Here is a 26,354-nt window from a genome sequence, read left to right as displayed (position 1 = left end):
GGAGATTACTTAAAAATAAAATATTTTACAAACTTTTTTAAATTATATCCTGAATAAATTGGAAAATATTTGGGGGTAGTTTATAAATAAATTACTTATATACATGCAAAAAATTACTTGAAGAAAAAAAGAAACAGTATAACAACTTTTTTTATTATGGAAGTAAACTTCACATAACAAGATTAACCATTTTTAAGTGTATCATTCAGTGTTACTTAGTACATTCACAATGTTTGGCAACCATCATCTCTATCAAATTCCATGCCATTTTTATTGCATCCAGTGTAAATTCAGCACTCATTAGTTACTCCCCAATCTCCCTGCTCCCCAGCTCCTGCATAGCACAAGTTTGCTTTGTCTCTATGAATTTACCTGTTCTGAATGTTTCATATAATTATAATCATACAATACATAGTTTTTGTTTCTGGCTTCTTTCACTCAGCACAATGTTTTCATCCACATGGTAGAATGTATCAGTAACATGAGTTTCATCCACTTTGTAGCATGTATCAAGACTTTATTCCTTCCTATGGCTTAATTGTACAGATATATCATTTTCTTTATCTACTCATCATTGATGAACATTTGGGTTGTTTTCACCTTTTGGTTATTGTGAACAGTGCTGCTACGAACATTTATGTACAAGTATTTGAATACCTGCTTTCCGTCTTTTGGGTGTGCACCTAGGAATGAAATTGCTGGAGCATATCATAATTTTATGTTTAATTTATTGAGGAACCACCAAATTGCTCCATAGCTGTTATACAATTTCAAGATCAAGAAATATAAATCTATCAAATTTACTCTCTTTTTCAAGATTGGCGTAATGATGTAGGTAGTTCCATATAAACTTTACGATGTGCTTAGTTCTGCAAAAAACAAAACCAAATGGCATTGAGACTTTCATAGGGATTTTGCACTGAATCTGCAGTATTGCCATCTTAACAATATGAAGGTTTCCAAATCATGAACTTGAGGTGACTTTTCATTTATTTAGGTCTTTAATTTCTTTCAGGAATATCCTGTAGTTTTCGGCAAAGAAATCTTTGGTTAAAATTAATCCTACATATTTTTTTTCTTTTTGATGCTACTATAAATGAAACTTTTCTCTTTTTTTTTAATTTTAAGTTATTTATTTTCTTTATTTGTTTATTTTGAGAGAGATAAAGAGGGCATGAGCAGGGGAGGAGCAGAGAGAGGGAGAGAGAGAGAGAATACCAAGCACATTCCACACTGTCAGCGCAGAGCCCTATGTGGGGCTTAGACTCACAAACTGCAATATTATGACCTGAGCCAAAGCCAGGAGCTGGATGCTTAACTGACTAAGCCACCCAGGTGCCCTGAAACTGTTAATTTCATTTTTGGATTGCCCATTCCTAGTATGTGATTTTTGTATATTAACTTTGCATCCTGAGGCTTTGCTGAATTCATTGATTAGCTCTTCTGCTTTTTTGTGAATTTGCTAGGATTTTCTATATACGAGACTATGTCATCTATGAATAGAGATCATTTTGCTTCCTCTTTTCCAATTTGGATGCCTTTTATTTCTTTTCTTAGATGTAACTGGAAGAAATATAGACCCCTCTTCTCAATAAGAGTATCAAAGGTTATATGGCTCTCTTTAATCTACCATACTCAATAAATACTAGAAAGATATTTCCATATTATAGTTTTTTAAGCCTTCAATACTGACCAAAGCTACAACTTTCTGAGTAATTATTTTTGATGATGAAACTTAAAGAAAGAGAGATTTTAAAAACTATAATTGATAGTGTACCCTGTAGGCTGTCTCTAAATATCATTCATCTCAAGTGCAGATTCTGGAGTCCCAATGGCTTGGTTTAGAATCTCAGTCTCTGCCATTTATTATCTGAATGAGCTTTTCAGTTCTCAACATCTGTGTCATATTCTAGAGGCTGATATGTAAGGCCTCTGACAAGGTAACTGACCCACAATGGGTACCAAAGTATGCCAGTTGGGTTCTCCTCTGTTCCTCCTGGGACTGTGGGAAAGAATGTATAGTGTGCTTATAAGCACCTAGTCCAGGGACTAGCACTGGGTAAGTACTTACCAGATAGGAGCATTTATTACTAAGGGCTGAATAACATTCCAATAATGTAAATGTGTAAAAAAGATGTGATGGAATCACAAACGTGAACAAGTCCAATCACCGAAAGAAACTGGATACAAAAACACACATAATTCTTAAAATTAAAAATTCAACTTAAATGATTCCGAATCGAACAAAAAGTGGGTATAGTGTATCTGTTTTAAGGGGACGCAACTAGAGCTGCACGAAGAATAAGAAATGCCTAGAGCAATGACAAGGCTTCTGTGTCAGTATGAGGGCTCTGAGAGAAAAGGGTCAGGACACTGAGATCTAAAGTGGTAACACTTGGATGGATAGAGCTGAGGATCTTGAACCCCCACATGCTTGTGTATACGCTAACCTGGCAGAGGAGCCATCTTTTTTCCTGCTAGAGAATAGTAGCCTTCTGTCACCTTCAGTGCCCACAAATATATCACAAGGTAAAACTTTTCTTTGTTTCCAGGTTATTCTCTACTACCTTTCATTGCTTCTAAGGTAATTTCCCGGGTCAGATCTCAACACGGTCAGAGGGGAAAATATAGTGCCTTCTTTAGGAGACTACAACTCATCTACTAAAGGAATTACAGGGCCTGACTAATACTACCAAATACTAGTAGAACATATAAGAGAATGGGTCTTGAGGGTATTGGACCACAAGGTTACAACATAAGGCCAGATTGGGGAGAATTTATTGGCATAGTGGTCTTATCCGTGATGATTCAGGGTTCAACATTCTGCCAAGGACACTTGGAGCTGGTACTATTATACTCTTGGGATGGTTCTTTGAAGCTTGACCAGGCCAATAAATTACAGTAAATGAAGTGCAGATGATAAAAATTGGAATATTTAACTAGATCATTATATGAGAATGAATGACCCACCACATGACTTTGCTCCCTGGAAAGGACCAGAGGACATTTAGTTTCATGAGGCAACACTGAGAAACTCAATGATAGATGTCTTCTGCAAGGCACAGTTGACAGTAGTGGGGGCTGCCATGGAATTCATCTTACCAGTATCGAAAGGATTTGGGAATAGCAGAAGACAGATGGCAGCACTTAAGTGTCAGAAGCAAGGTGAGCATACTTTCTTTTGTGGACAGCAAACCTGGAGTAGCGGTCAGAGTACCTTGACCTGGGAATGGTTAACAAATAATGTGTGTCAAAGGGCAATATAGACAAATAGTTAATTACATTTTACTTGACTTTTCTAAAGATAGAGAACTGGTGAGCAAAGGGATCAGATCAACTACTACAAAGGAAGATCATGATTCCCCACCCTTTCCTTCTGAGTCAGTTCTCAGAACCAGAGCCCTTGAGAAAGATCTACAGCAATACCACAAATACATGGGATAAATATTGCCTCAATCTTTTCTCAGATCGACGTTTAAGTCACTTTACCAGAGTTACTTTGCATTGAGAAAAAGAAAATACCCTGGGGAGCCTGGGTGGCTCAGTCAGTTAAGTGTCCAACTTCGGCTCAGGTCATGATCTCTCGGTCCACGAGTTCGAGCCCTGCATCAGGCTCTGTGCTGACAGCTCAGAGCCTGGAGCCTGTTTCGGATTCTGTGTCTCCCTCTCTCTCTCTGACTCTCCCCCGTTCATGCTCTGTCTCTCTCTGTCTCGAAAATAAATAAACGTTAAAAAAAATTAAAAAAAAAAAGAATACCCAGACTTTTTTAAAGACCATGGGATATGGCATTAGAAATGGTACTGATACCAAAGGCTTGAAATGTTGTTATAGCTCTCAAGTTAGACAGGAAGCTTTTAGGCCAGATAATATATGGGAGTCTCTGACCCAGTCTGTTTCATAATAATCCAGCAAGTCCACTGTGTGGTTATTTCCCTGAATCCCCGAGTGTATAGATGGGATGAGTATATCAATGATATACAATGAGGAAATTACAGTCTTTTCAGTAAATGACATTGGGAAAACTGGACAGCTACATGCAAAATAATGGAACTAGACCACTATCTGACACCATACACAAAAATAATCTTGAAATGGACTAAAGTCTTGAATGTAAGACATGAAACCATAAAACTCCCAGAGGAAAACATGGGAGATACACTCCATGATAGCAGTCTTGGCAATGACTTTTTGGATTTGACATCAAAAACAAAGTCAACAAAACCAAAAGTAAACAAGTGGTACTACATCAAACTAAAAATTTTCTGCACATGGTCTCCTGGGTGGCTCAGTTGGGTAAGCATCTGACTCTTGATTTTGGCTCAGGCCACAATGATCTCACAGTCAGGGGATAGGCATAGAGTCTGCTTAAGATTCTCCCTCTCTCTCCCTCTCTCTCTACCCCTCTCCCACTTATGTGTGTGCATGTGCTCTCTCTCTCTCTCTCTCTCTCTCTCTCTCAAAAATAAATAGGGACACCTGGGTAGCTCAGTCAGTTGAGCATCCAACTTCGGCTTAGGTCATGATCTCATGGCTCGTGGATTTGAGCCCCATGTCAGGCTCTGTGCTGACAGCTTAGAGCCTGGAATCCACTTTGGATTCTGTGTCTCCCTCTCTCTCTACTCCCTTGCCCCCGCTCATACTCTGTCTCTTCTTCAAAAATAAATAAACATTAAAAAATATTTTTTAATTAAAAAATAAAACAAGTGATCTTAAAATTTATTTTAATTTTAAAATTTTAATCTTAAAAATTTATTTTAAAATAAAAACCTTCTGCACAGAAAAAAACAAAATTAAAAGCTATGGAGTGGGAGAAAATATTTGCAAATCATGTATCTGATAAGGGGTTAGTAACTGATAGGTGTAAAGAACTCATACAATTCAATAACAACAACAACAAAAAAGCAAAACAACACCCTATTAAATAATGCTCAGAGGAAATAAATAGATACTTTTCCAAAGAAGACATACAAATGGTAAAAAAAATACCTGAAAATGTGCTTAATATCACTACTCCTCGGGGGAATGCAAATCAAAATGCAATGAAATATCACCTCACACCTGTTAGAATGCCTATCGTCAAAAAGACAAGAGATAGTACATGTTGGCAAAGATGTGGAAAAAAAGGAACCCTTGTACACTGTTGATAAGTATGTAAATTGATGCAGCCACTATGGAAAGCAGCTTGGAGATTCCTCAAAATAATCAAAATAGAACTACCATATGATCTAGCAATCCAGTGAAAACTCCTTTCATATCCAAGGGAAATAAAAACAAGATATCAAAGAGATCTGCACTCCCATGTTCAATGCAACATTATTCACAGTAGCTAAGATATGAAAATAACCTAATTGTCCATCAGTGTATGATTGATTGAAGAAAATAAGGTATATGAGAATATCATTTGCCATGAGAAAGAAGGAAATCCTTCCTTTTGCAACAATACAGATGGACGTCAAGGACATTATGATAAGTGAAAATAAGCCCGAAAAAGACAAATACTGCATGATATCACTAATGTGTTGAGTATACAAAAGAAAAAAATGAAAAAATCAACTCATAGAAATAGAGAATAGCAAAGTGGTTACCTGGTTACCAGCTGAGGGGTTGAAGAAATAAAGAAAGGATGGTAAAAGGTTACAAACTTTCAGCTAGAAGATGAATCAGGTCTGAGAATCTGATATAAGACACAGTGACTCTAGCTGAAAACCCTCAATAGTATAGTTGAAATTTGTTAAAGGACTAGAACCTGAAAGGTCTCATCCCCCACAGAAGGTAATCATAGGACATGATGGATATGTTAATTCATTAGTGTGGGGACTCTTTTCATAATGTATACATTAAATCACCACGATGTACTCTTTAAATATCTACAATTTTATATCTAATTATACCTCAATACAGCTGAAAGTTTAAAAAAGGTAAAAATAGCATTCTGGAGATAGAACTGAGATGGGCAGAATTTGACAAGGCTTCGCTTATACTCTGGTTTCTCTTCAAATTATATAAATAGTGCGCCTTTTAACAAGGCTTCTCTCTATGGCTCCTCCCTCACACAGTCACTGCCGAAGGCTTTAGAGGTCCCTGGGAATGTGAAGACAGGATCATAATTTATTCCTAATGTCATCTTCAGGGTCCCAAATTGTAAAAGTTTCAGGTCCTGAGTAATACAGATCCACCTCTGAGAGTAGGGAGATCGATCCACTACTTACCTAATCTGAATTCAGCAGCTGATTAATCACGTCACTTGAGTTTTAACAATATAATGCATTATTATATTACTTGAAAAATGAAAAAATAAAAATACATAAGTAAATCCTTGTATCCACAGTTCCAGTCCCTGGCATACTTGGTACAGAAACTATTTTTCAAAACATATGCATGAATTTACATTTTTTGGTGAAGTGTGGATGTATACTATTCCACTACCACACCTCCTGGCATTTTTTTCCCTCAGATTTTATGCCTTGACAAAGAAAGATGCTCATGACACATTGTTAAGAGAAAAGAAAAAAAATTACAGAACAAAACGTATAATATAATTTCTTTTGTGTTTATAGATAATGATTACATTTAAAACAGTATTCAAACTATTAATCCTAGTCATCTCCGGAAGGTGGAAGGGATTGACTTTGTTTTATGATTTTTTTAATGTTTGTTTATTTATTTGTCTGTTTATTTTTAATGTTTATTTCTTTTTAAGAAAAAGAGACAGAGCACGAGTGGGGGAGGGGCAGAGACAGAAGGAGACAATCCAAGCAGGCTCCAGATTCCAAGCTGTCAGCACAGAGCCCTATGCAGGGCTGGAACCCACACACCATGAGATCATGACCTGAGCCGAAGTGGGGCGCTTAACTGACTGAGCCTTCCAGGCGCCCCAATGTTTATTTATTTTTGACAGAGAGACAGGGTCGCGGGGGTGGGGAGGGCACTGAGAGAGGGAGACACAGAATCTGGAGCAGGGTCCAAGCTCTGAGCTGTCAGCACAGAGCCCAATGCAGGACTGGAATTCACAAACTATGAGATCATGACCCGAGCTGAAGTCGGAGGCTTGACTGACTGAGCCACCCAGGTGCCCCTGTTTTATGATTTTTTAAAATACTTTCAGTTTGCATTATTCCCATCTGTGACCAAAAGTATTTCTATTAAAAGTAAAAGTGAATGAGGGGCGCCTGGGTGGCTTGGTCGGTTAAGCGTCTGACTTCGGCTCAGGTCATGATCTCACCATCCGTGAGTTCGAGCCCCGCGTCGGGCTCTGTGCTGACGGCTCAGAGCCTGGAGCCTGTTTCGGATTCTGTGTCTCCCTCTCTCTCTGCCCCTCCCCTGTTCATGCTCTGTCTCTCTCTGTCTCAAAAATAAATAAACGTTAAAAAAAAATTTTTTTAAAAAAGTAAAAGTGAATGAAAGTTGACCAAGGTGGGGGAAAAAGAAAGGAAATCAGCCTGCAGACATTTAGCAGAGGGGGAAATTAAAAGGACAGCATCTGAAGTGGGATGTCAGAAAGTGTTAGGGAGTGACTGTTCCTACCCAGAACTAAGCTGGCTTCTGTGCTATAGATGATTAGAACATAGCTGAGCATATAATGAAAATAATTCCGTATAATTATTTTATCAGATAAAACTTATTTTTTTTTTTTTGCAGACATTGCTTTCTTCAGTCATGCCATAAAATCGTATTTACTAATGAATTTGAGTATGTTGGATATCTTGTGATAATGATGAATATGTTTCCGATTACAATTTCTTGGATACCTGAATTAAATGATATCTATGAGCATGAATTAAAATATTCTAACTACTTTTTTCTTACATTTTATATCATGGAGGCCCTACTTAAGGTAATCCAAAATTGTGTGTGTGTGTGTGTGTGTGTGTGTGTGTGTGTGTGTGTATGTGCATGAACATGCTATATGTCTCACAGAGAGATTCCCTAACTTCATTTTTCAGCATTAGCTATACACAATTTTCTAAAGGAGTATGTGAAATTCTCTTTCACTTCTCAAACAAATAAACTTTAATTTTTAAAGGTAAATTTTTTGGGCGCCTGGGTGGTTCAGTTGGTTTAGCATCCGACTTCAGCTCAGGTCACGATCTCACCGTCCATGGGTGTGAGTTCCGCATCAGGCTCTGTGCTGACAGCTCAGAGCCTGGAGCTTGCTTCAGATTCTGTGTCTCCCTCTCTCTCTGCCCCTCCCCTGCTCGCGCTCTATCTCTCAAAAATAAATAAAACGTTAAAGATAAGTAAATTTTTAAGGCAACTCAATAGCCAACATCCATACTTTAAGAACTGATTTTGTATTTGCACAAATAAAGTTCAAAATGGTGTGTGTTGAAGGGAGTCTCAAAGGTGTTGGCAGTGTTCTTAAACTTAGCAGGGTAGTAGTGTTCATTTTATTTTTTTAATACTAGATAGATAAACAGATAGATAGGTAGAGTGATACATATCCCTGTAAACTTGAAAAACATTTCATGATTTGATTTTTAAATCAAATATAAAGGTAGTTGTAAAATGAGGAAATAACCCCCCACAAATTGATTATAGTATTGTGTCATATGGATCGAAAAGTGGAGGTTGAGTATGTGAGTACATAGCTTGATGAACAAAAATAAGGGAAAAGTCAGAAGCAACACTAGGACGCCCACAAGAAAGAAAGTCACTCCCAGTGACTGGAGCTTAGGGATGGGTTGGTCAGCATGGAGATCGGAAAGGTGTTAGATTTGCATGAAGGATATGGTATATGAGATAGGAGATGTGGACGTAAAGAATAAAGAGCTTCACACACCATACCTATCTCATTCACTTCCCTGGCATCAACTACCATTTATAGTCTAATGACTTCCCAGACAACTGATGACTGGATCTCCCCAACAAAATACTGTGCAAACATCTCAAACAGCATATTCTTAACAAATTTATCTTCTGTAAGCCTACTCTCCCTTCAAAATTCCACTGGAAATCCAATTTCCCAGGCTTGAATCCAGTCATTTTTAATACTTCCCATTCTTTTAGCTATAGTAGGTTTTCTGAAACAAAGAAGGAATGAAAGAATGAACTGTCATAAAATAGTAGGGAATTTTGAATAGTTTCTCCCTTGGAATGGACGCTTCAATATTCCAACCATTTTAATTTCAAGTTAATATGATTATTTACTAGTATTTCAGACAAGTAGTCTTAAGGTAGATCAGAGAAAAAAACCTAATGAGTGATATTTCAGTTATTGTAGAAAATGTTGCAGTAAAAGCAAAAACAAACAAGATAATGTGTTGTTGTTTTTTTAAAATCAACAGATGGCTGCAATGAGGAAGGAATATTTTTCACATACCTGGAATCTATTTGAGTTGACAATTACATTAGTCGGCATCATAGATGTAATTCTTACTGAGACAAATTACATTACTTATACTTTTGAATTTATTCAAACTGTAATCTTTTTTAAAATTGTTCGATTTCTTCGCATACTACGTATTTTAAAGGTAAAGAACTATAAAATCATTCATTTTCAAATTCTAATGACTGCTTCATGAAATATGGACTAAAGTTTACTAGTTTTATGGCTTCCACTTTCTATTGGAATGATGTTTATATTTCAAATGTTATATCCCTTTCACAAATTAGATTTTGTAACAGTGTTTTATGAGTATCCAAATTATATTTGTAGTTTACTTAGCATATGAAAGTATAGAAATGTTCATCACAGCTTTTCCTTGAATAGAGTACATGACAAATTCCGTATTAATGTAAATATAAACTAACCCCAAAATTATGTATATTTTTATAGATACCTGGTATAGATACCTGGTATAAAATCAACAAAACAACCATGCAAACCATTCACAGTGACAAAACAAATAGTATAAATTCATACACGTCACGAAACCGAAAAATGCACATTTCATGTTATATAAATTCATAGTAATATAAAATCACAGCATCGAAATGACCTTTGATTGTCTAATACACCTTTCTATGACAAGTATGATATTTTTTCTATACAATTATTTCAATGACATGAAACTCACTCATCACAAAGCATATGAAGTATGTATATGGATACAGATATACTCTCCCTCTCTCTCACCACCTCTCTCTCTCTTCATACACAAATAAGGTACATACACATACAAGCACTGTGAGAGATACAAGGCTAAGTAAAACATAGTTCATCTAGAAATAAAACTAATAGGTTAGAATCTTTACATTTAAAGTTTTTTTACATATGCTTAAAAAATAATTGTGCTACCAAGAGAAATAACTAGGTCTAAAAGTATGCAACTGGTAGCTTTTCCAGTTTTACTACTAAATGAGACCGTAAGTAATGCTAGTGTGCAATTTGACCTAAGGAAGGCAAGTAAAGTGTATTCAGTGACTACTTAATTCTTTCTGATGGGAAGATATGCAGAGTCTACCAAATATTTTAAATGAAAAAAACTGGTAAACAACTTAAGAAAAGTTTGTATATATATTCAGGAAACTCTGAACTCTTATCTTATGTCAGATGATAGTCCTTGGAACATGAAGACAAATTATCTGTACTCTCTACCCCCAGAGAACTCATTGTAGAAGGGAAATGATATGTCATCTAGATGTTCCAATGTTATATTGTAGAATATACAAGTGCAAAACAGAGTCTGTACACAACGCTAATGAGATTTAAAAAAAAAAAAAGACTTCCTTTATTAGGTGATACTTGTGATACTTGAACTGAATCTTGAAAGATGAACATAAACTAGCTCTTCTAGGATTAATGGCAGGTGGTTGGAAGGCAGACTATGGAGGTTATGGAGCATAGACAGGACACCAGAAATAGCCAACTCTACTGAAGTGAGGGGATTGCTCAGTGGTAAGAGATAATCTGGAAATGTAAACCTCAGCAAAGAAACAACGAGAAGTTAATGGTGGGGTCACACAAGAAGCATAATTGTGGTGGGTTCTAACCTCCAAATAAACCTTCTAGCAAGAAGGTTAGTAGGAGATTTTGCAGGTAAAATAGCAATACTTTATAGACATTTTTTGACTTAAACCCAAAAGATTAATTGCTTTGTTTTCCAAGAAGTTAAGTCAGTTGAAAATAACATCCAGTTCTCTATAAGGGACATAAGTAAAGAGTAAAGTCATCACTTCACATAGGTGCCCAACGTTATTAGTTACTAGGAAATAGCTGTAGTCATGAAGTTATAAAGTTATCATGAATAAAATAACTAAGAACCTCGTTGAAAGAATGTTATCGTTGAAAGAATGTTATTTCTTAGCATTATCTACTTTAGGTAAACTAATAGACATATAATTAACTAAATGTATACAATTTATATTAAATAGTAGTTCTGCTTTTTTCAGCTCATAACCCCCAAGTTGCTGCAAATAATAGATAAAAAGATGAGTCATCAGCTATCCTTTAAATATGCTATACTAAAAGGTTATATCCAAGGTGAAGCAGACATAATGACTATAATTGATCAAATTTCAAGTTCTAAGCAAGTTAAACAGGTGAGAAAAACTTTAAATACTAAGGAGAGGGTTTACTCCTCCAGTCCCTCCACTGCCCCACCCATTATGTTCTCTGTCCCTATGTGTAGGTGTGGTCCCTGACTCCTGATTCCCTGAGTGATTTCTGTAAAAACTTAAACTAGTCTACACCTGTATTACTCAAGTGCCTCCTTAATGAAATGTCTGTGCCACAGTAGCAAGTCATGAGGCTTTTGCAACCCACCTTTTCATTCTTGTGGAAGCTCTTGTAAAGCCTGTGTGCAGTGGGTAGTTCCCTCCTGATCCAAGTTGCAGGATCTTTCACCTATAGCTGTGCTCAACAGGAAACACTGGAGGATGAGACGTGATGGCAGTGTTGATCAACCAGAACTTCCTCATAGTTCCCAAAGGCTCCCCTCCTGTCTATATGCCTCATTTCCCCACGGTAAATAGTAATAGAAGCAAAGGATGGGGATCTGGAAACTGGGAAGAGTAATAATAACTCATCTAGAAGGAAACCTTGTCTAATTCTTTCACTACACAGTTAAGGTGGGGGGGAGCCAAGAGAGGTTGAATGATTATGCTCAAAGTCACATAGGTAGTAAACAGCAAAGAGAATTCTAGGGCCTAAGTTCTAGATTTTAGTTTTCTTTTTTCTTTCTTTTCTTTTTCCTTTCCTTTTTTTTTTTTTTTTTTTTTTTTTAGTGAGCTCTACACCCAATGTGTGGCTCCAACAGTTGCATGCTCTACTGACTGAGCCAGCCAGACACCCCCTAGATTTTGTTTTTTACTGTTTTGACTGAGGCAGACTAACACTATGTTCTCACAAGTTTGTCAACTATGTGAAACATTTACCTTTCAAGGCAATTTAGAACATCTAAATTCTGTGTAAAATGTACCCAAATCTCGATAGTCAGGAAAATTGAACTGATGATATGTAGTAGAACACAAAATTATCTTTCCTTTCTTTATCACCTGGAACTTTAAAACTGTTTTCTTGGTGGTGCCTGGGTGGTTCAGTCGGTTGAACGACCGACTCTTGGTTTCTACTCAGGTCATGATCTCATGGTTCATGGGTTCGAGACCCACATCAGGCTCTGAGCTGACAATGAGGAGCTTGCTTGGGATTCTCTCTCTCCCTCTCTCTCTGACCCTCCCCTGCTCATGCTGTCTCTGTCTCTCTCAAAATAAATAAACATAAAAAAAATAAATAAATCAAACTGTTTTTCTGAATTTTGTTACCTTTTCTAACCTGGAAAAAGGATATTTAGCCCTGGAATTTGAGAATACACAGTAGGAAATATAAAAGGACCTGAATCTCTAAGATGTTGTCTGGTTTTAGTCCCTACTGCTCTCACACAGCTTGGCCAAACATTTTACCTCACTTAAGATTGAAAGCTTCCCCTGTATCCCCAATTTAGAGGCTTTAATAACATTGAAGAGGAAAATATCTACCATGCGTGTGTTTTTCAGAATCAATAGTAACCTAAAGCAAGTTACTTTTAGAGAAAAAAAATATGACGTGCCTTCAGGCTTCTCAAAATCAACCTGTTATGCCACTTTTTACTCTCTCTACCACTCTTCCTGGAGCAAATTAAGGTTATTGCACAAAACTCAGTTCTAATCCCTAAAAAGCTCCCCATCATATTTTTCTTTAAAGTTATTAGTTAGGTTAAAAATCCATCAGCTGCAAATGTAAAGACATTTTATAACAGCTTGTTTTCCAATGGGGATAATGCTTCTTTTATTTCGTAGGTATTATTAAGGAGAATAATGAAGAATACAGGACGTGCTCTGAAAGAGCTAGGTAGGTAACCCTCATTCTAAAGATTAAGCACAACCATCTCTTATTATCATTACTTCTGAAAGGCAGTTGTTTTGACAACTAAACCGATTGTTAAGGCAACCTATTTATTACTAATAATAAAGTGAGTAACTTCAACAATCAACATGATCATATCTTTGGCTGCATGGGTTTAGTGTAATATTACCTCTCCACGTTTGTTCTTTCTGCCCTATACCTCAATGAAGCCCTTTTAATTCCTCTTTAAAGGAAACACATTAGCACTGCATGTTTATACACACTATTATCACCTTATAAATTCTATTTTCTTCCAAACCAAAAGTACACATACCTTCCTGAGCAATACAGGGGAAAAAGTTACTTTTTCTCTCCACTTGCCATAGAGTTGCCATGTGAAGATTTAGCTTCATAAGTTGAAATCACAACCGAGCTTCACAGATCTCTGATATGTCTCCTGGAAGGCTCTATGCCTAAACATGGCACCAGCTTATTCCCTGAGTCATGCCACATCATGCTCCTAGTAGAGGATTAATACTGGAAGTGGGACAGACACACTCCTATAGTATAGTGTTCATGTGTGAGGAGAAGGAGGGGGTTTGATACAGATGGTGGGCAGTAAAAGGGTACAGCAAGCATGAGAATGGAACTGGACTTGAGAGATCTTGCACGGCAGGTAGTCATCAAGCCAGACAAGAAGTCATCACCAAGGAAAAGCCCAAATGTAGAATCTAAGTGAATGAAGCTCTGTGGGCATTTAGGAATCCAGATAAGACAGGCAGAAGAGCATAAAAGCCCAAATGTAGAATCTAAGTGAATGAAGCTCTGTGGGCATTTAGGAATCCAGATAAGACAGGCAGAAGAGCATAGATGGATGAGTCATCTAGACACACAGGCATGCTGGGTGGGCAATAACCCAGGATGAATGAGAGGACTTAATCAAAAGCCATATCTAAGTGCACAGTTTGTAGTCAAAAATCCTAATTCAAACAGAATGGAAAAGCGGGACATAAACCCCAGACCTAGAAACCAGAAGAGCCTCTCAGTGTTCCATGCAAGTGGATCAGTGTAACTGCTAATCCTACGACTGGGGCTGTCTGTCCTTCGTCATGGGCATAGGTGTAAGTACAAGCCGACAAGAAAATGGTAAACAGAACTATGCTGCTGCTGGTGAATTATGATTGATTGCAGAGGACTCATCAGGGAAAGATATATTTCTCTGTGTTGAGGGTTGTACTCCATGGATTTAGAGCAAAAATATTGAGCTTATTGTCCACATGAAATATTTAAATAATGTTCTTATTTTTTCTGAAAATATTGTGTTATTTTTCAGGCTACTTAGAGTATGATCACCCGGAAATTGCTATTACTATGAAAACAAAGGAGGAGATTAATGTCATGCTCAATTTGGCTAGAGAAATTGTTAAGGTTTTTAGGTCAAAAGGGATTATTCATAAAATCGAAGGTTCTGAAATTAATAAGGTAAGGTAGCATATTTTAAAAACAAATATACTTTCTTGATATATAGTCATCCATGATCTTCAAACCTACTTTTGATTTTCCATTACAGACCATCTCTGGTATATGAATATCCACATTAAAATAATTGTCTAAAGAAAAGCACATAGCATAAAGCATTTCCTTCTTGAATTCCAGTGGTCAGCTTTTCTTTCCATTTCTTGCCAAAGTGAGGGACCATCTCTTTCTATGCTTTGCTCCCAAATCAGGGGTATGATAAAACTACTCCTTACTAAGCTAGAGTGGGTATCAATATTTTCCTGGGAATTACCTGTGCCACCGAAACAGCTTTTCCCATAGAATTCCATGATTTATAAGAACACCCAACTATAGGGTGAAAAATAACTACATTTCCTTTCTCTAAGGTAATTATTAGTACCATGACATATAAAAATATAGAGGGTCCCACTAATTCCATAAGTAGAAAATTTATTCCCCAAATTGGGAACCGTATAAAAAAAATCCAAAAGCTATTATGCTTGTGAATACATATACAAAACTTTTAAACATAATAGTAGCTAATTGAATCTTGTAACATATTAAAAGTTTAGTAAGTATATATTATTAGTAAGTAATATATTAGTAAGTAATATATATGATAAAATATATATTAGTAAGTAATATACTATGACTAAGAAGGTTTTAGCTCATAAAATAGCTATAGAACTTATTCAAAGATTTAAAAAGAAGAAAAAAACATTTGACAAAATTAATTGTTCAAAATATTTTTAAAAATTCTTACAAGACTAACAAATAGCATCTTTAATCCAATAAAGAGTTTCTATTAAAAATTTAAAACATAGTATTAGATGTCAAAACACTTATAAGTATACCATTTAAAGTCAGGAAAAAGAAGTCTTAGCCAGGTCAAGAAAAAAAAAAAAGGAAATTGAGAGGTAAAATTTTGGGGAAAAGGAAAAGACAGTTATTATATGTTGATGGTTTAATTTAAAATCCTAGAGAATTAATAGACTTAATAAGATATATTAAGCCTAATAATATAGGCTTAATAAGATAAATTATAGAATATTCAGAAATACTATCAACATTCAAAATTCTTCCCCAACTAAAGAAAATATAGAAAAATATTCTATTCACAGTATTAATTAAAAACTAAATCCTTAAGTGTGAACCTAACATTAAGTATATAACACTTATGTGGCAAGAACTGAAAGGCATATTTGAACATGTAGAAAAAAAAATCAGTCACATTGAAGACACAACAATGGGAATTATCATATTTGAGGAACAGAAAGAAAAAGATTGAAGAAAAGTGAACAAAATCTAAGGGACTCGTGCGATCCAACATATGCACTGTGGGAATCTCACAAGGAGAGAGAGAGATAGGGACAGAGGGAATATCTGAAGAAATAATGGCTGAAAACTTCCCAAATTAGATGAAAGACATAAATATTAACATTCAAGAAGGTCAATACATTCCAAGTTGGATGAACTCAAAAAAACCCACACCAAGACACATTGTAATCAAGCTGTCAAAAGACAAAGTGAAAATTTTTAAATCAGCCACAGAGAAGCAACTCATCACACATGAGCAAGCCTCAATACAATTATTATCAGATTTCTCATCAGAAACTTCAGAGATCAGAAAGAAGCAGGCTGATATATTCAAAGTGCTAAAAGGAAAAAAAAACTATCAACCAAAAATCCTATATCCAGCAAAACTGTCCTGCAGAAATGAGGGAGAAATTAAGACATTCCCAGATGAACAAAAGTGGAGGGAGTTTATTATGACTAGATCTTCCCTGAAAGAAATGTTAAAAGGAGCCCTACATATTGAAAGGGCAGAAGACAATAACTGGAACCCATATGAAGAAATAAAGATCTTAGTAAAGATAACTACATGGGCAATGATAAAAGATAATATTATTGTAATAATTTTTTTGCAACTCCACTTTTTTTTTGTTTTCTACATGATTAAGAGACTAGAACATTTGAAACAATTATTAGTCTAAAAGCTAACATTATGATAATGTTGGCTTGTAAGTCTATATGTTGTTTCCTACATCATATAAGAGACTACACATTTAAAAACATATATTTTGGACACACAACGTATAAAGATATAAATTTGTAACAACAGAAAGGAGTGTGGATGGAACTATTAAAGGAGCAGAGTTTTATATGTCATGAAAGTTAAGCTGATATACATTTAAATTAGAGTACTACACTCTAGGGAGTTAAATGTAATCATCATGGAAATTAAAAGGTAAATAACAAAGAATATACCCAAAAAATAAATGAGAAAGGAATTTAAGTGTTTCACTCAAAAACAAAACAAAACAAAACAAAACAAAACAAAACAAAACAAAAAACCCTACGTGCAAAAGAAGCCAGTATGTAGGAAATAAAGGACAAAAAGCTATATGTAGGAAAAATAGTAAAATAATGGAAGTAACTGTTCCCTTATAAGTAATTACTTTAAATATAAATGGATTTGACTCTCCAAACAAAACACAAAGATTGGCAAATAGACAAAAACATGATCCAACTATATGACGTTCCTGGGAAACCTGGATATCCTCATGCAAAAGAATGAAGTTGCACCCCTACCTGACACCATTTACAAAAACTAACTCAAAATGAACCCATGACCTAATGTAAGACCTAACACTGTAAAACTCTTAGAAGAAAATAGAGGGCAAAATTTCATGATACTGTATTTGACAATAAGTTATTAAAATGACACCAAAGGCACGGGCAACAAAAGAAAAAAATAGAAAAAGTGGACTTCATGAAAATTAGGAAATTTAAAAAAATGTACATTATGACCTTCATGTGCATCAAAAGGCACTATCACCAAAATAAAAATGCAACAAACAGAATAGGAGAAAATATTTGCAAATCATGTATTGGATAAGGAATTAATATACAGAATATATAGAGAACTCTTGAAAGTCAACAACAAAAACCAAGCAGCTCAATTCAAAAATAGGCAAAGGACTTGGATAGATATTTTCTTCAAAAAAGATACACAAATAACCAATAAACACACGAAAAGATGCTTAACACCATTAATTATTAAGGAAATGCAACTCAAAACTACAATGAAATCTTCATACCAATTAGGATGAGTATCATGAAAGAAACCAAAACCAAAAACCCTGTACATCATTGGTGGGGATGTAAAATGGTACAGCCACTGTGAAAAACAGTATGGCACTTAAGAAGAATTTCCCTAAGTTTTAGCAATTCCACTTCTGAGAATATACTTTAAAAAACTGAGAGTAGGATCTCAAAGAGATCCCAGCGGCATTCCTTTGTTTTTGTTTTTGTTTTTATTCTCAAGTTAGTTAACATACAGTGTAGTCTTGGCTTCAAGAGTAGAACCCAATGATTCATCTCTTACATATGACACCCAGTGCTCATCCCAAAAAGTGCTCCTTAATGCCTGTCATCCACTTAACCCACCCTCTACCCACATCCTCCCCATCAACCCTCTGTTTGTTCTCTGTATTTAAGAGTCTCTTATGGCTTGTCTCCCTCTTTGTTTTTATCTTATTTTTCTTTCCCTTGCCCTATGTTCATCTGTTAAGTTTCTCAAATTCCACATATGAGTTAAATCATATATCTCTCTGACTGATTTATTTCACTTAGCATAATACCCTCTAGTTCCATCCACGTTGTTGCAAATGGCAAGATTTCATTCTTTTTCATACCAAGTAGTATTCCATTGTATATGTATATACCACATCTTCTCAACCAATTCATCAATTGATGGACATTTGGGCTCTCTCCATAATTTGCCTATTGTTGATAGCACTCCAGTAGCATTGTTTACACTAGCTAAGAAAAAGAAGCAATTGAAGTGTCCACTGATGGATGAATGGGTAAGCAAAATGTGGTATATACTCAGAATGGAATACTATTCAGCCTTTTAAAAAAGAAGAAAATTCTGGGGCACCTGGGTGGCTCAGTCGGTTAAGCGTCCGACTTCAGCTCAGGTCACGATCTCGCGGTCTGTGAGTTCGAGCCCCGCGTCGGGCTCGGCTGATGGCTCAGAGCCTGGAGCCTGCCTTGGATTCTGTGTCTCCCTTTCTCTCTGCTCCTCCCCCATTCATGCTCTGTCTCTCTCTGTCTCAAAAATAAATAAACGTTAAAAAAAATTTAAAAAGAAAAAAAAAAAGAAGAAAATTTTGACATGTGCCACAACATGGATGAACCTCAAGGACAGTCTAAATGATATAAGATAGTCACAAAAACACAAATACAATATGATTCCACTTCTGTATAGAGTCAAAATCTTAACAGACAGAAAGTAGAATGGTGGTGGCACTGGGCTGGCTCAGTCAGAAAAGCATGTGATTCTTGATCTTGGGGTCATGAGTTCAAGCCCACATTGGGTGTAGAGATTACTTAAATGAATGAATAAATAAAAAGTTAAAAGAAGGAAAGAAAGAAAGAAAGAAAGAAAGAAAGAAAGAAAGAAAGAAAGAAGAATGGTTGTTTCCAGGAGCTGAGGAGAGAGAAGAATAAGGAATTATTGTTTGATGGGCATAGAACTTCAGTTTTGCTAGATGAAAAGAGTTCTGAAGATGAATAGTGCTATGATTCCACAGTATGAATGTACACATAAAATAGAACTGTACACTTAAAAATACTCAAGACAGGGGTGCCTGGGTGGCACAGTTGGTTAAGCAACTGACTTCAGCTCAGGTCATGATCTTGCAGTCTGTGGGTTCAAGCCCCATGCTGGGCTCTGTGCTGATGGCTCAGAGCCTAGAGCCTGCTTCGGATTCTGTGTCTCCCTCTGTCTCTGCCCCTCCCCAGATGGCACTCTGTCTCTGTCTCTCTCAAAAATAAATAAACATTAAAAAAAATTTTTTTTAATTACACACAAAGTAGTGATAGCAATAATGCCTAAAAAGTTCCCACAAATCAATGACAAAGAATCCTATAGAAAGTGAGAGAAGAATATGAAACAGGCATTTCACAGGCAAAAAGAAAAGTTGTTAATGAATGTTTGAAAAGATATTTGACATCTCTAGTAACTAAGGAAATAGAAACTGAATTATTAACACATACCACATTTTGCCCATTAAATCAGCAATAATGGGGTGGAGGGGAGTCAGTGTTCAATGCTAATGAGGTTATGAGAAAATGGATTTAAATAGAGCAGAATGATGAGGCACCTGGGTGTCTCAGTCAGTTAAGCATTTGACTTTAGCTCAGGTAATGATTTCATGGTTTGTGAGTTCAAGCTCTGAATTGGGTGAGCTCAAACTCCACTTCTGGTGAGCATGAGCCCCACTTTGAGTGAGCCCTGTCTCTCTCTCTCTCTCTCTCTCTCTGTCTATCTCTCTCTGCCCCTCATGGGATTCTCTCCCCATCTCTCTCTGCTTCTCACTCACACCCTTTGTCTCTCTAAAAAAAAACAACAACTAAGACTGGGGCCACCTGGGTAGCTCAGTCAGTTAAGTGTCAGACTCTTGATTTCGGCTCAGGGAATGATCTCATCATCCTTAGTCCAAGACCCGCATCAGGCTCTCTCTCTCTCTCTCCCTCTCTCTCTCAAAATAAATAAATAAACAAGAAAAAAGAAAAAAACCACTAAGACCAATATACCTGATTATGGGAAAAGTTTACTCTGTAGAAAATAGAAATAATAACCCAAACCAATGTTATTGATTGATTGATTGATTGAGCAAAAAATCATACCAGTTGATTAGAGGATTTTAACATTAAGGGTTTTCTCTCTCTCTCTCTTCCAAATTTTTTTAAAAATTTTTTTAACATGTATTTATTTTCGAGAGAGAGAGAGAGAGAGAGAGCGCGAACGAGAGCATGAGTGGGGGAGGAGCAAAAAGATGGAAACAGAATCTGAAGCAGGCTCCAGCCTCTGAACTGTCAGCACAGAGCCTGATGCAGGACTTGAACCCACGAACTGTAAGATCATGACCTGAGCTGAAGTTGGATGCTTAACCCACTGAGCCACCCAGACACCCCTCAAATTATTATTTAAATTCTAGTTCGTTAACCTATCATGTAACATTGGTTTCAGGAGTAGAATTTAGTGATTCATCACTTACATATAACATCCAGTGCTCAACACAAGTGCCCTCCTTAATACCTATCACCCATTTAGCCCATCACCCCACCCACATCCCTCCATCAACCCTCAGTTTGTTCTCTACTGTTAAGGGTCTCTAGAATGCCTTACATAACAATGCTAGGTTAAAATTAACATTTTTTTTCCAGGGCACCTGGGTGGCTCAGTTGGTTGAGCGTCCAACTTCAGCTCAGGTCATGATCTCACGGTTCGTGAGTTCAAGCCCCATGTCAGGCTCTGTGCTGACAGCTCAGAGCCTGGAGCCTGCTTCTGATTCTGTGTCTCCCTCTCTCTCTAGCCCTCCCCCACTCACACTCCTCTCTTTCTCTTAAAAAAATAATTAACATTTTGTTCCTATATGGGTAATCAATTGACTCAACCTCATTTATAGAAATGATTATCATACCCTATTAAACTTCAGTGGAGTATTTCATGAATTAAATGACTGTGTATGTGTTGATGAGTTTCTGGATTCTTGTTTCATCATTTTATTTATCTGTCATTGAATCTTTCTCAATGTATATCACACCATCTTATACTGGAACTTAATAATAAATCTTCATATCTGATTTTATGTATTTTCCAGCTTTTGCTCTTTTCTTCAAGATTATTTTGACTAGTTTTGGCATTTTGTATTTTCAAATAAACATTAGAATCAACTTGTCAATTTCCATTAAATAATCTAATGAACTTTCCATTGGGATTCCAAGAAGCCTGTATGTCAATTTAGAGACAACTGACATCTTAGTAATATTGACAATCTATTAACGTATCTCTCCACTTTAGTTTTAACTTTGGCTCAGTAGTTCTTGTGTTTTTCTGTTCTTCAACCTATTTCATTCATGAACCTGAATTCTTATCTCACACCACACACGAAAAAATCAATTTTAGATGGATTGTACATAACTGTAAGAGGTAAAACAATAAACTTCTAGAAGATAATATAAGATAATTTTTATGATATTGGCATAGGCAAAGATTTCTTAAACAGGATAGAAAATTGGATTTCAGCAACACAAAAATTGAGAACTTCTCTTTATTAAGAAAACAAGAGAATTAAAAGACAAGCCACAAAAAGGTAGGGGATATTTTCAAAACAAATATATCCAACAAAGGGCTTATGTCCAGAATACCTGATGGTTTTTAACTGACAATACCAACTGTAGGCCATCACGTGGAACAACTGGAACATCAGAGTGAGAGTGTAAAGTAACACAAACACTTTGGAAAATTGGTAGGCAGAAGCTTCTCAATTTGAACACATATATATGACACAGCAATTGGATTACGGAACCATATAGTCACAGAAATGTGCACATATGTACAGCAAGCAAATATAGCAGCATTACAAAAGCCCAGAACTGGAGCACCCCAAATGTTGATGAATAGTAGATCAATAGTAGACAAACCAGACACAAACAAGTACATACTCATTGATTTCATGCAGATAAAGCTCAAAACCAAACAAAGCTAAACTCTGGTAATAGAAGAGTGGTTGTCTTTGGATACAAGAAATGACTGGAAGAGAATATAAGAGAGGATTTTAGGGTGCAGTAAATGTTTTATTTCTTAATGTGGGTGCTGGTTACCCAGATCTTTTCATATTGTAAATGTTCTTTCTGTGGACATTTATGATTTGTGCACTTTTGAGGTCAACACTAAACCATCCTGCACACCTAGAAAACTGATTTGAGGATTAACACAACAATGTGCACAACCTGAACCACAGAACTCAGCAGGTACACAGTGCAGAGAGGTGAACTGGGGGAGAGAGAAACCACGGAGGGCAGGGAGCTGTTTTTGCTTTCAGAGAGAGGACAGAGACTGGGGTTGGGGGGGGGTGGGGAGTACGGGAAAAGCAGCCCTCCCCAAAAGTAGCTGGAGAGAAAGTGGAAAAGTGGAAACAGCCGCAGGGACTGAACAAAAAAGGGAGAAAGGAGAAAGGAGAGGGTTTAAGTCCCATTTAAACTCCATTAGACTCTATAATTTGTGTGTTTTTTATCTGCTATAGTTCAGTAAAAAGGTTTAGTTTTAAGTGTTTAATCTATGATTTCAGAATAATGATACCGGAAAAAGGATATCAGTGGGGAGAGGTTGAAGGGTTCCATAGAAGAACAAAATCTCAGAAGAGCAAGAAAAGGAAATAGTACAAAGTCATATTTTTTAAACATTCTTTGAACACAATTTTATTCATCCTTTTTCTTAAATTTTATGGTTTTAGTTAATAATGGCCAAAAAAAGAGAGATACTTGATTTTCAACCTGTTATCAAACCACTTACTGTTAAAGAAGCACTCTACAATATTCCATGGCTAGATAAAGAAAAAGATCATATAAGCTTCATTCAGGTAATATTTTTATTTCCTGGTAATACCATTTTTAATGTACCAACAAATGATTTTCTAAAAAGAGACTATGATACTCTCCAGCTTAAAAGTCTTTAAATGTCATTGATCGCCTGTAGGATAAAATCCCAAAAATCCCTTTAAATGACATGCAAAGTCTATCCACAGTCTGTCTCTTGCCTCCCTTTCCATTTTAATCTTCTGTTGCCTATTCATCATATACCTCATACTGAACCTTGCATGGTGCCCCAAGCCCTTTAACACTATTTTCTAATTCCATTCTTCTGGGGGTGCTACTTTTCTTGAAATGCCCTTTGTTTTTACTTTTTTTTTTTTTTTTTTTTTTTCAAATCTTGCTTCTCTGGAAACATCCTTACAAAATACTCAGAAAAGTAGGCTTTGGAGGCAAATATCCCACCAATAGAAGATCAACCTGTGATCCTTTCTGAGTTTGGAGGACCAAAGGTGTCAGCGTTGTATCCATTATATACTTTCATTATAGCATTAAGTACATTGCATTGCAATCACCTTTACATCTCTCTTCTGTACTATACTCTTTTTTTTTAATGTTTATTTAGAGAGAGAGAGAGACAGAGTGTGAGTTGGGGGGGAGGGGGGCAAAGAGAGAGGGAGACACAGAATCTGAAGCAGGCTCCAGGCTCTGAGCTGTCAGCACAGAGCCCGACGCGGGGCTCGAACTCATGAACCATGAGATCATGACCTGAGCCAAAGTCGGATGGTTAACCAACTGAGCCACCCAGGCGCCCCTGTACTATACTCTTTAGCTCATCCATATTTTGTATACCCAAACCCTAGCACTCTGCATATTACACAAAGAGTGCTCAAAGAGTGTTTGTTGAATGCGGAAATAAATAGGTCTAACTTGTTCTAATAACATTCTCTTTTTGTATCTACTTGGTGCCAAAGGACCAATTATATTTATCCACCTGCTTAATATATTTTGAATGAATGAATTTTTTATTTACTTTATCTGTTGTTTACAGTATAACTATGTAAGAGACATATATATGACATTAGCCTGCATCTGTTCTCATTATTGTCCATCCAGATTAAATATTTTTTTTATCTTTCCCTTACATTCTTATTCTTACATTAAATTATTTCTGTTCTAATCCATGTATAAATACCCCATTTATGAAGTTATATAGATCTATGAATATCCACTTTCTTTCTTTGATATTCATAATTCCTATCTTCTCTTATAAATTTACTAACACAACATGTCAGATCTTATTAAGTGGTATTTTAAAATGCAAAAAATTTATTAAAATATAAATTTCAACATCACCAACTACTGCTAAAATAGTATTTATATCTTATATATTTGGTGATATTTTTAAGGAAAGAGCCAGAGTGGTAACATTTGATTGCGGAAATGATATATTTGAAGAAGGTGATGAGCCCAAAGGAATTTATATAATAATATCAGGTATGGTGAAGGTAAGTCAGAGTTATTCATAAATGCATTTGTGAACATTAGTTAAAAACTCTATGAAATTGAGAATTCATAGTTTTCCATGTTAAGAACTGCATTATTCCTTTATTTAGGACAATAGCTTCCATTCAATTTTCTTATTCAAACATAATGGTTAGCATTATGTATCACCTTTTAAGTGATACTTTCCCATAGATAGTAAGAAACCATCCAAAGGATCATCTTTATGATGGAATATTATCGTATAAGTTGTTTTCTTCTTATGTTTATCTGAATCAGGTATTTAGCCATCCTAAAGCAGGTATAGGTTAGTTGAGTAGAAGAAATCAGAAAGACTGCAGTATCTAAGAATTCTTTTCTTTCTAAGTTATTGCTAATTTAATAAATTTGAATTAAAAGGTACAAGTAATAAATATCCTCAAAATAATATGTACATATTAAAATTGTTAAAACCAAAAGAAAAAAGTCAAAATTTAGACAGTTTGGGTAATTGACATATGTTTTTTTATCTTTCTTTGTTCTGAACAGCTTCAAAGATCAAAGCCTGGCTTGGGAATTGACCAAATGCTCTGGGAGTCAGAGGAGAATGATGATCAGATAACTTACACAGACTTTGTGATCAGTGGGGAAATAATAGGAGAGTTAAACTGCTTAACGAATAAACCGATGATATGTTCTGCTACCTGCAAAACTGTAGTGGAGGTCAGAAAACATCACATTTTGTCTTACTGTTGTATCTCATTCAATATGTAGTATCAAATTTAAGGTTGTTTCTGTACCTAGCATATGTTTGCTGTCTGATGATAATTTTAAAAAATATAGGAATAGTAAGGGAGCAAAACTTGTTACCAAATTATACTTACCCAGTATAATGCCCTGACAAAATGGCTTATAAATATTGCTCTGCCATGTTGAAAAAAAGATTTTAACCAGAAAAACTGATTAAATGAGGTCTCTCATGGGGAAATTAGAGGAGATATTTTAACTGTAAACACCATAATTCGGGGGACTAAGTAAGGAAAAAAGTCAGAGAACTAATAGCTATTAATAAAAAAAGTTGAACAAAGTAGATGGAAGTTTCCCTAGACACAATGAGGACAAAATTCTCAAAACAACAGGGGCTCTCACTGGCCTAATTTGAACTCTAAAAGAACAATGACTTCAAACAATTGAACCCCACAATATATAAAAATCCATAAGCTGATAATGATACCAAAATTCATTTAATTTCCAATAAGGTTTTTGGAATATCAACTTACTACTCTAAACATGGATTGTTCTTTTAAAAAATAGAAAGAATTAAACATTTATCCTGCCTTTCCTCTATGAACTTTTTCAAGGTAACAACAACAAAAAATTAAGTAATATTCTTCTATACAGAATTTCAGCTAACAAATATAGAAGCAGAGACCTAGCATATTTCATTTTGCCATCTGAAATGAAATAATGTAAATAGGCAACAACTATCAATTGATGCTGAAACTACTAAGTGTAACGTTAATGGGAAACATCATAATGAAAGGACAAGGCTTGCACCACCTAAAAACAATTGTAGCATCACTAAAAGTTGGACAATTGGGCATCACGTACCTCATGATATGATGCAGCAGAAGTACTGGCACTACCATGAAGTCTTCTTGAATGAGAAAAAACTAAAAGCCTATATATATATGTGTGTGTGTGTGTGTGTGTATACATACACACACA

The 26,354-nt window shown here is 35.8% G+C and overlaps 1 protein-coding gene across 5 annotated transcripts in view; it reads left to right on the top strand.

Annotated features, from left to right (window-relative positions):
- The window catches only part of SLC9C1 (solute carrier family 9 member C1), a 107,463-nt gene that overhangs the window by 61,779 nt on the left and 19,330 nt on the right, over nt 1–26,354 (top strand). For 4 of the 5 annotated variants that reach the window (XM_078452991.2, XM_078452993.2, XM_078452990.2 and 1 more), the window contains 8 exons: nt 7,640–7,835; nt 9,286–9,471; nt 11,333–11,482; nt 13,217–13,268; nt 14,596–14,744; nt 23,069–23,194; nt 24,554–24,652; nt 25,176–25,349. In XM_078452991.2, coding sequence (XP_078309117.2) covers nt 7,640–7,835; nt 9,286–9,471; nt 11,333–11,482; nt 13,217–13,268; nt 14,596–14,744; nt 23,069–23,194; nt 24,554–24,652; nt 25,176–25,349 — 1,132 coding nt within the window. The remainder of the gene's footprint in view (nt 1–7,639; nt 7,836–9,285; nt 9,472–11,332; nt 11,483–13,216; nt 13,269–14,595; nt 14,745–23,068; nt 23,195–24,553; nt 24,653–25,175; nt 25,350–26,354) is intronic. The other variant, XM_078452992.2, reaches the window with a different exon arrangement.

Source organism: Panthera onca, chromosome C2 (assembly GCF_046562875.1).
Source record: "Panthera onca isolate mPanOnc1 chromosome C2, mPanOnc1 haplotype 2, whole genome shotgun sequence".
NCBI lineage: Eukaryota > Metazoa > Chordata > Mammalia > Carnivora > Felidae > Panthera > Panthera onca.
Note: the sequence above shows the minus strand (reverse complement) of the source record. Positions and strands in the feature narration are given on the sequence as shown.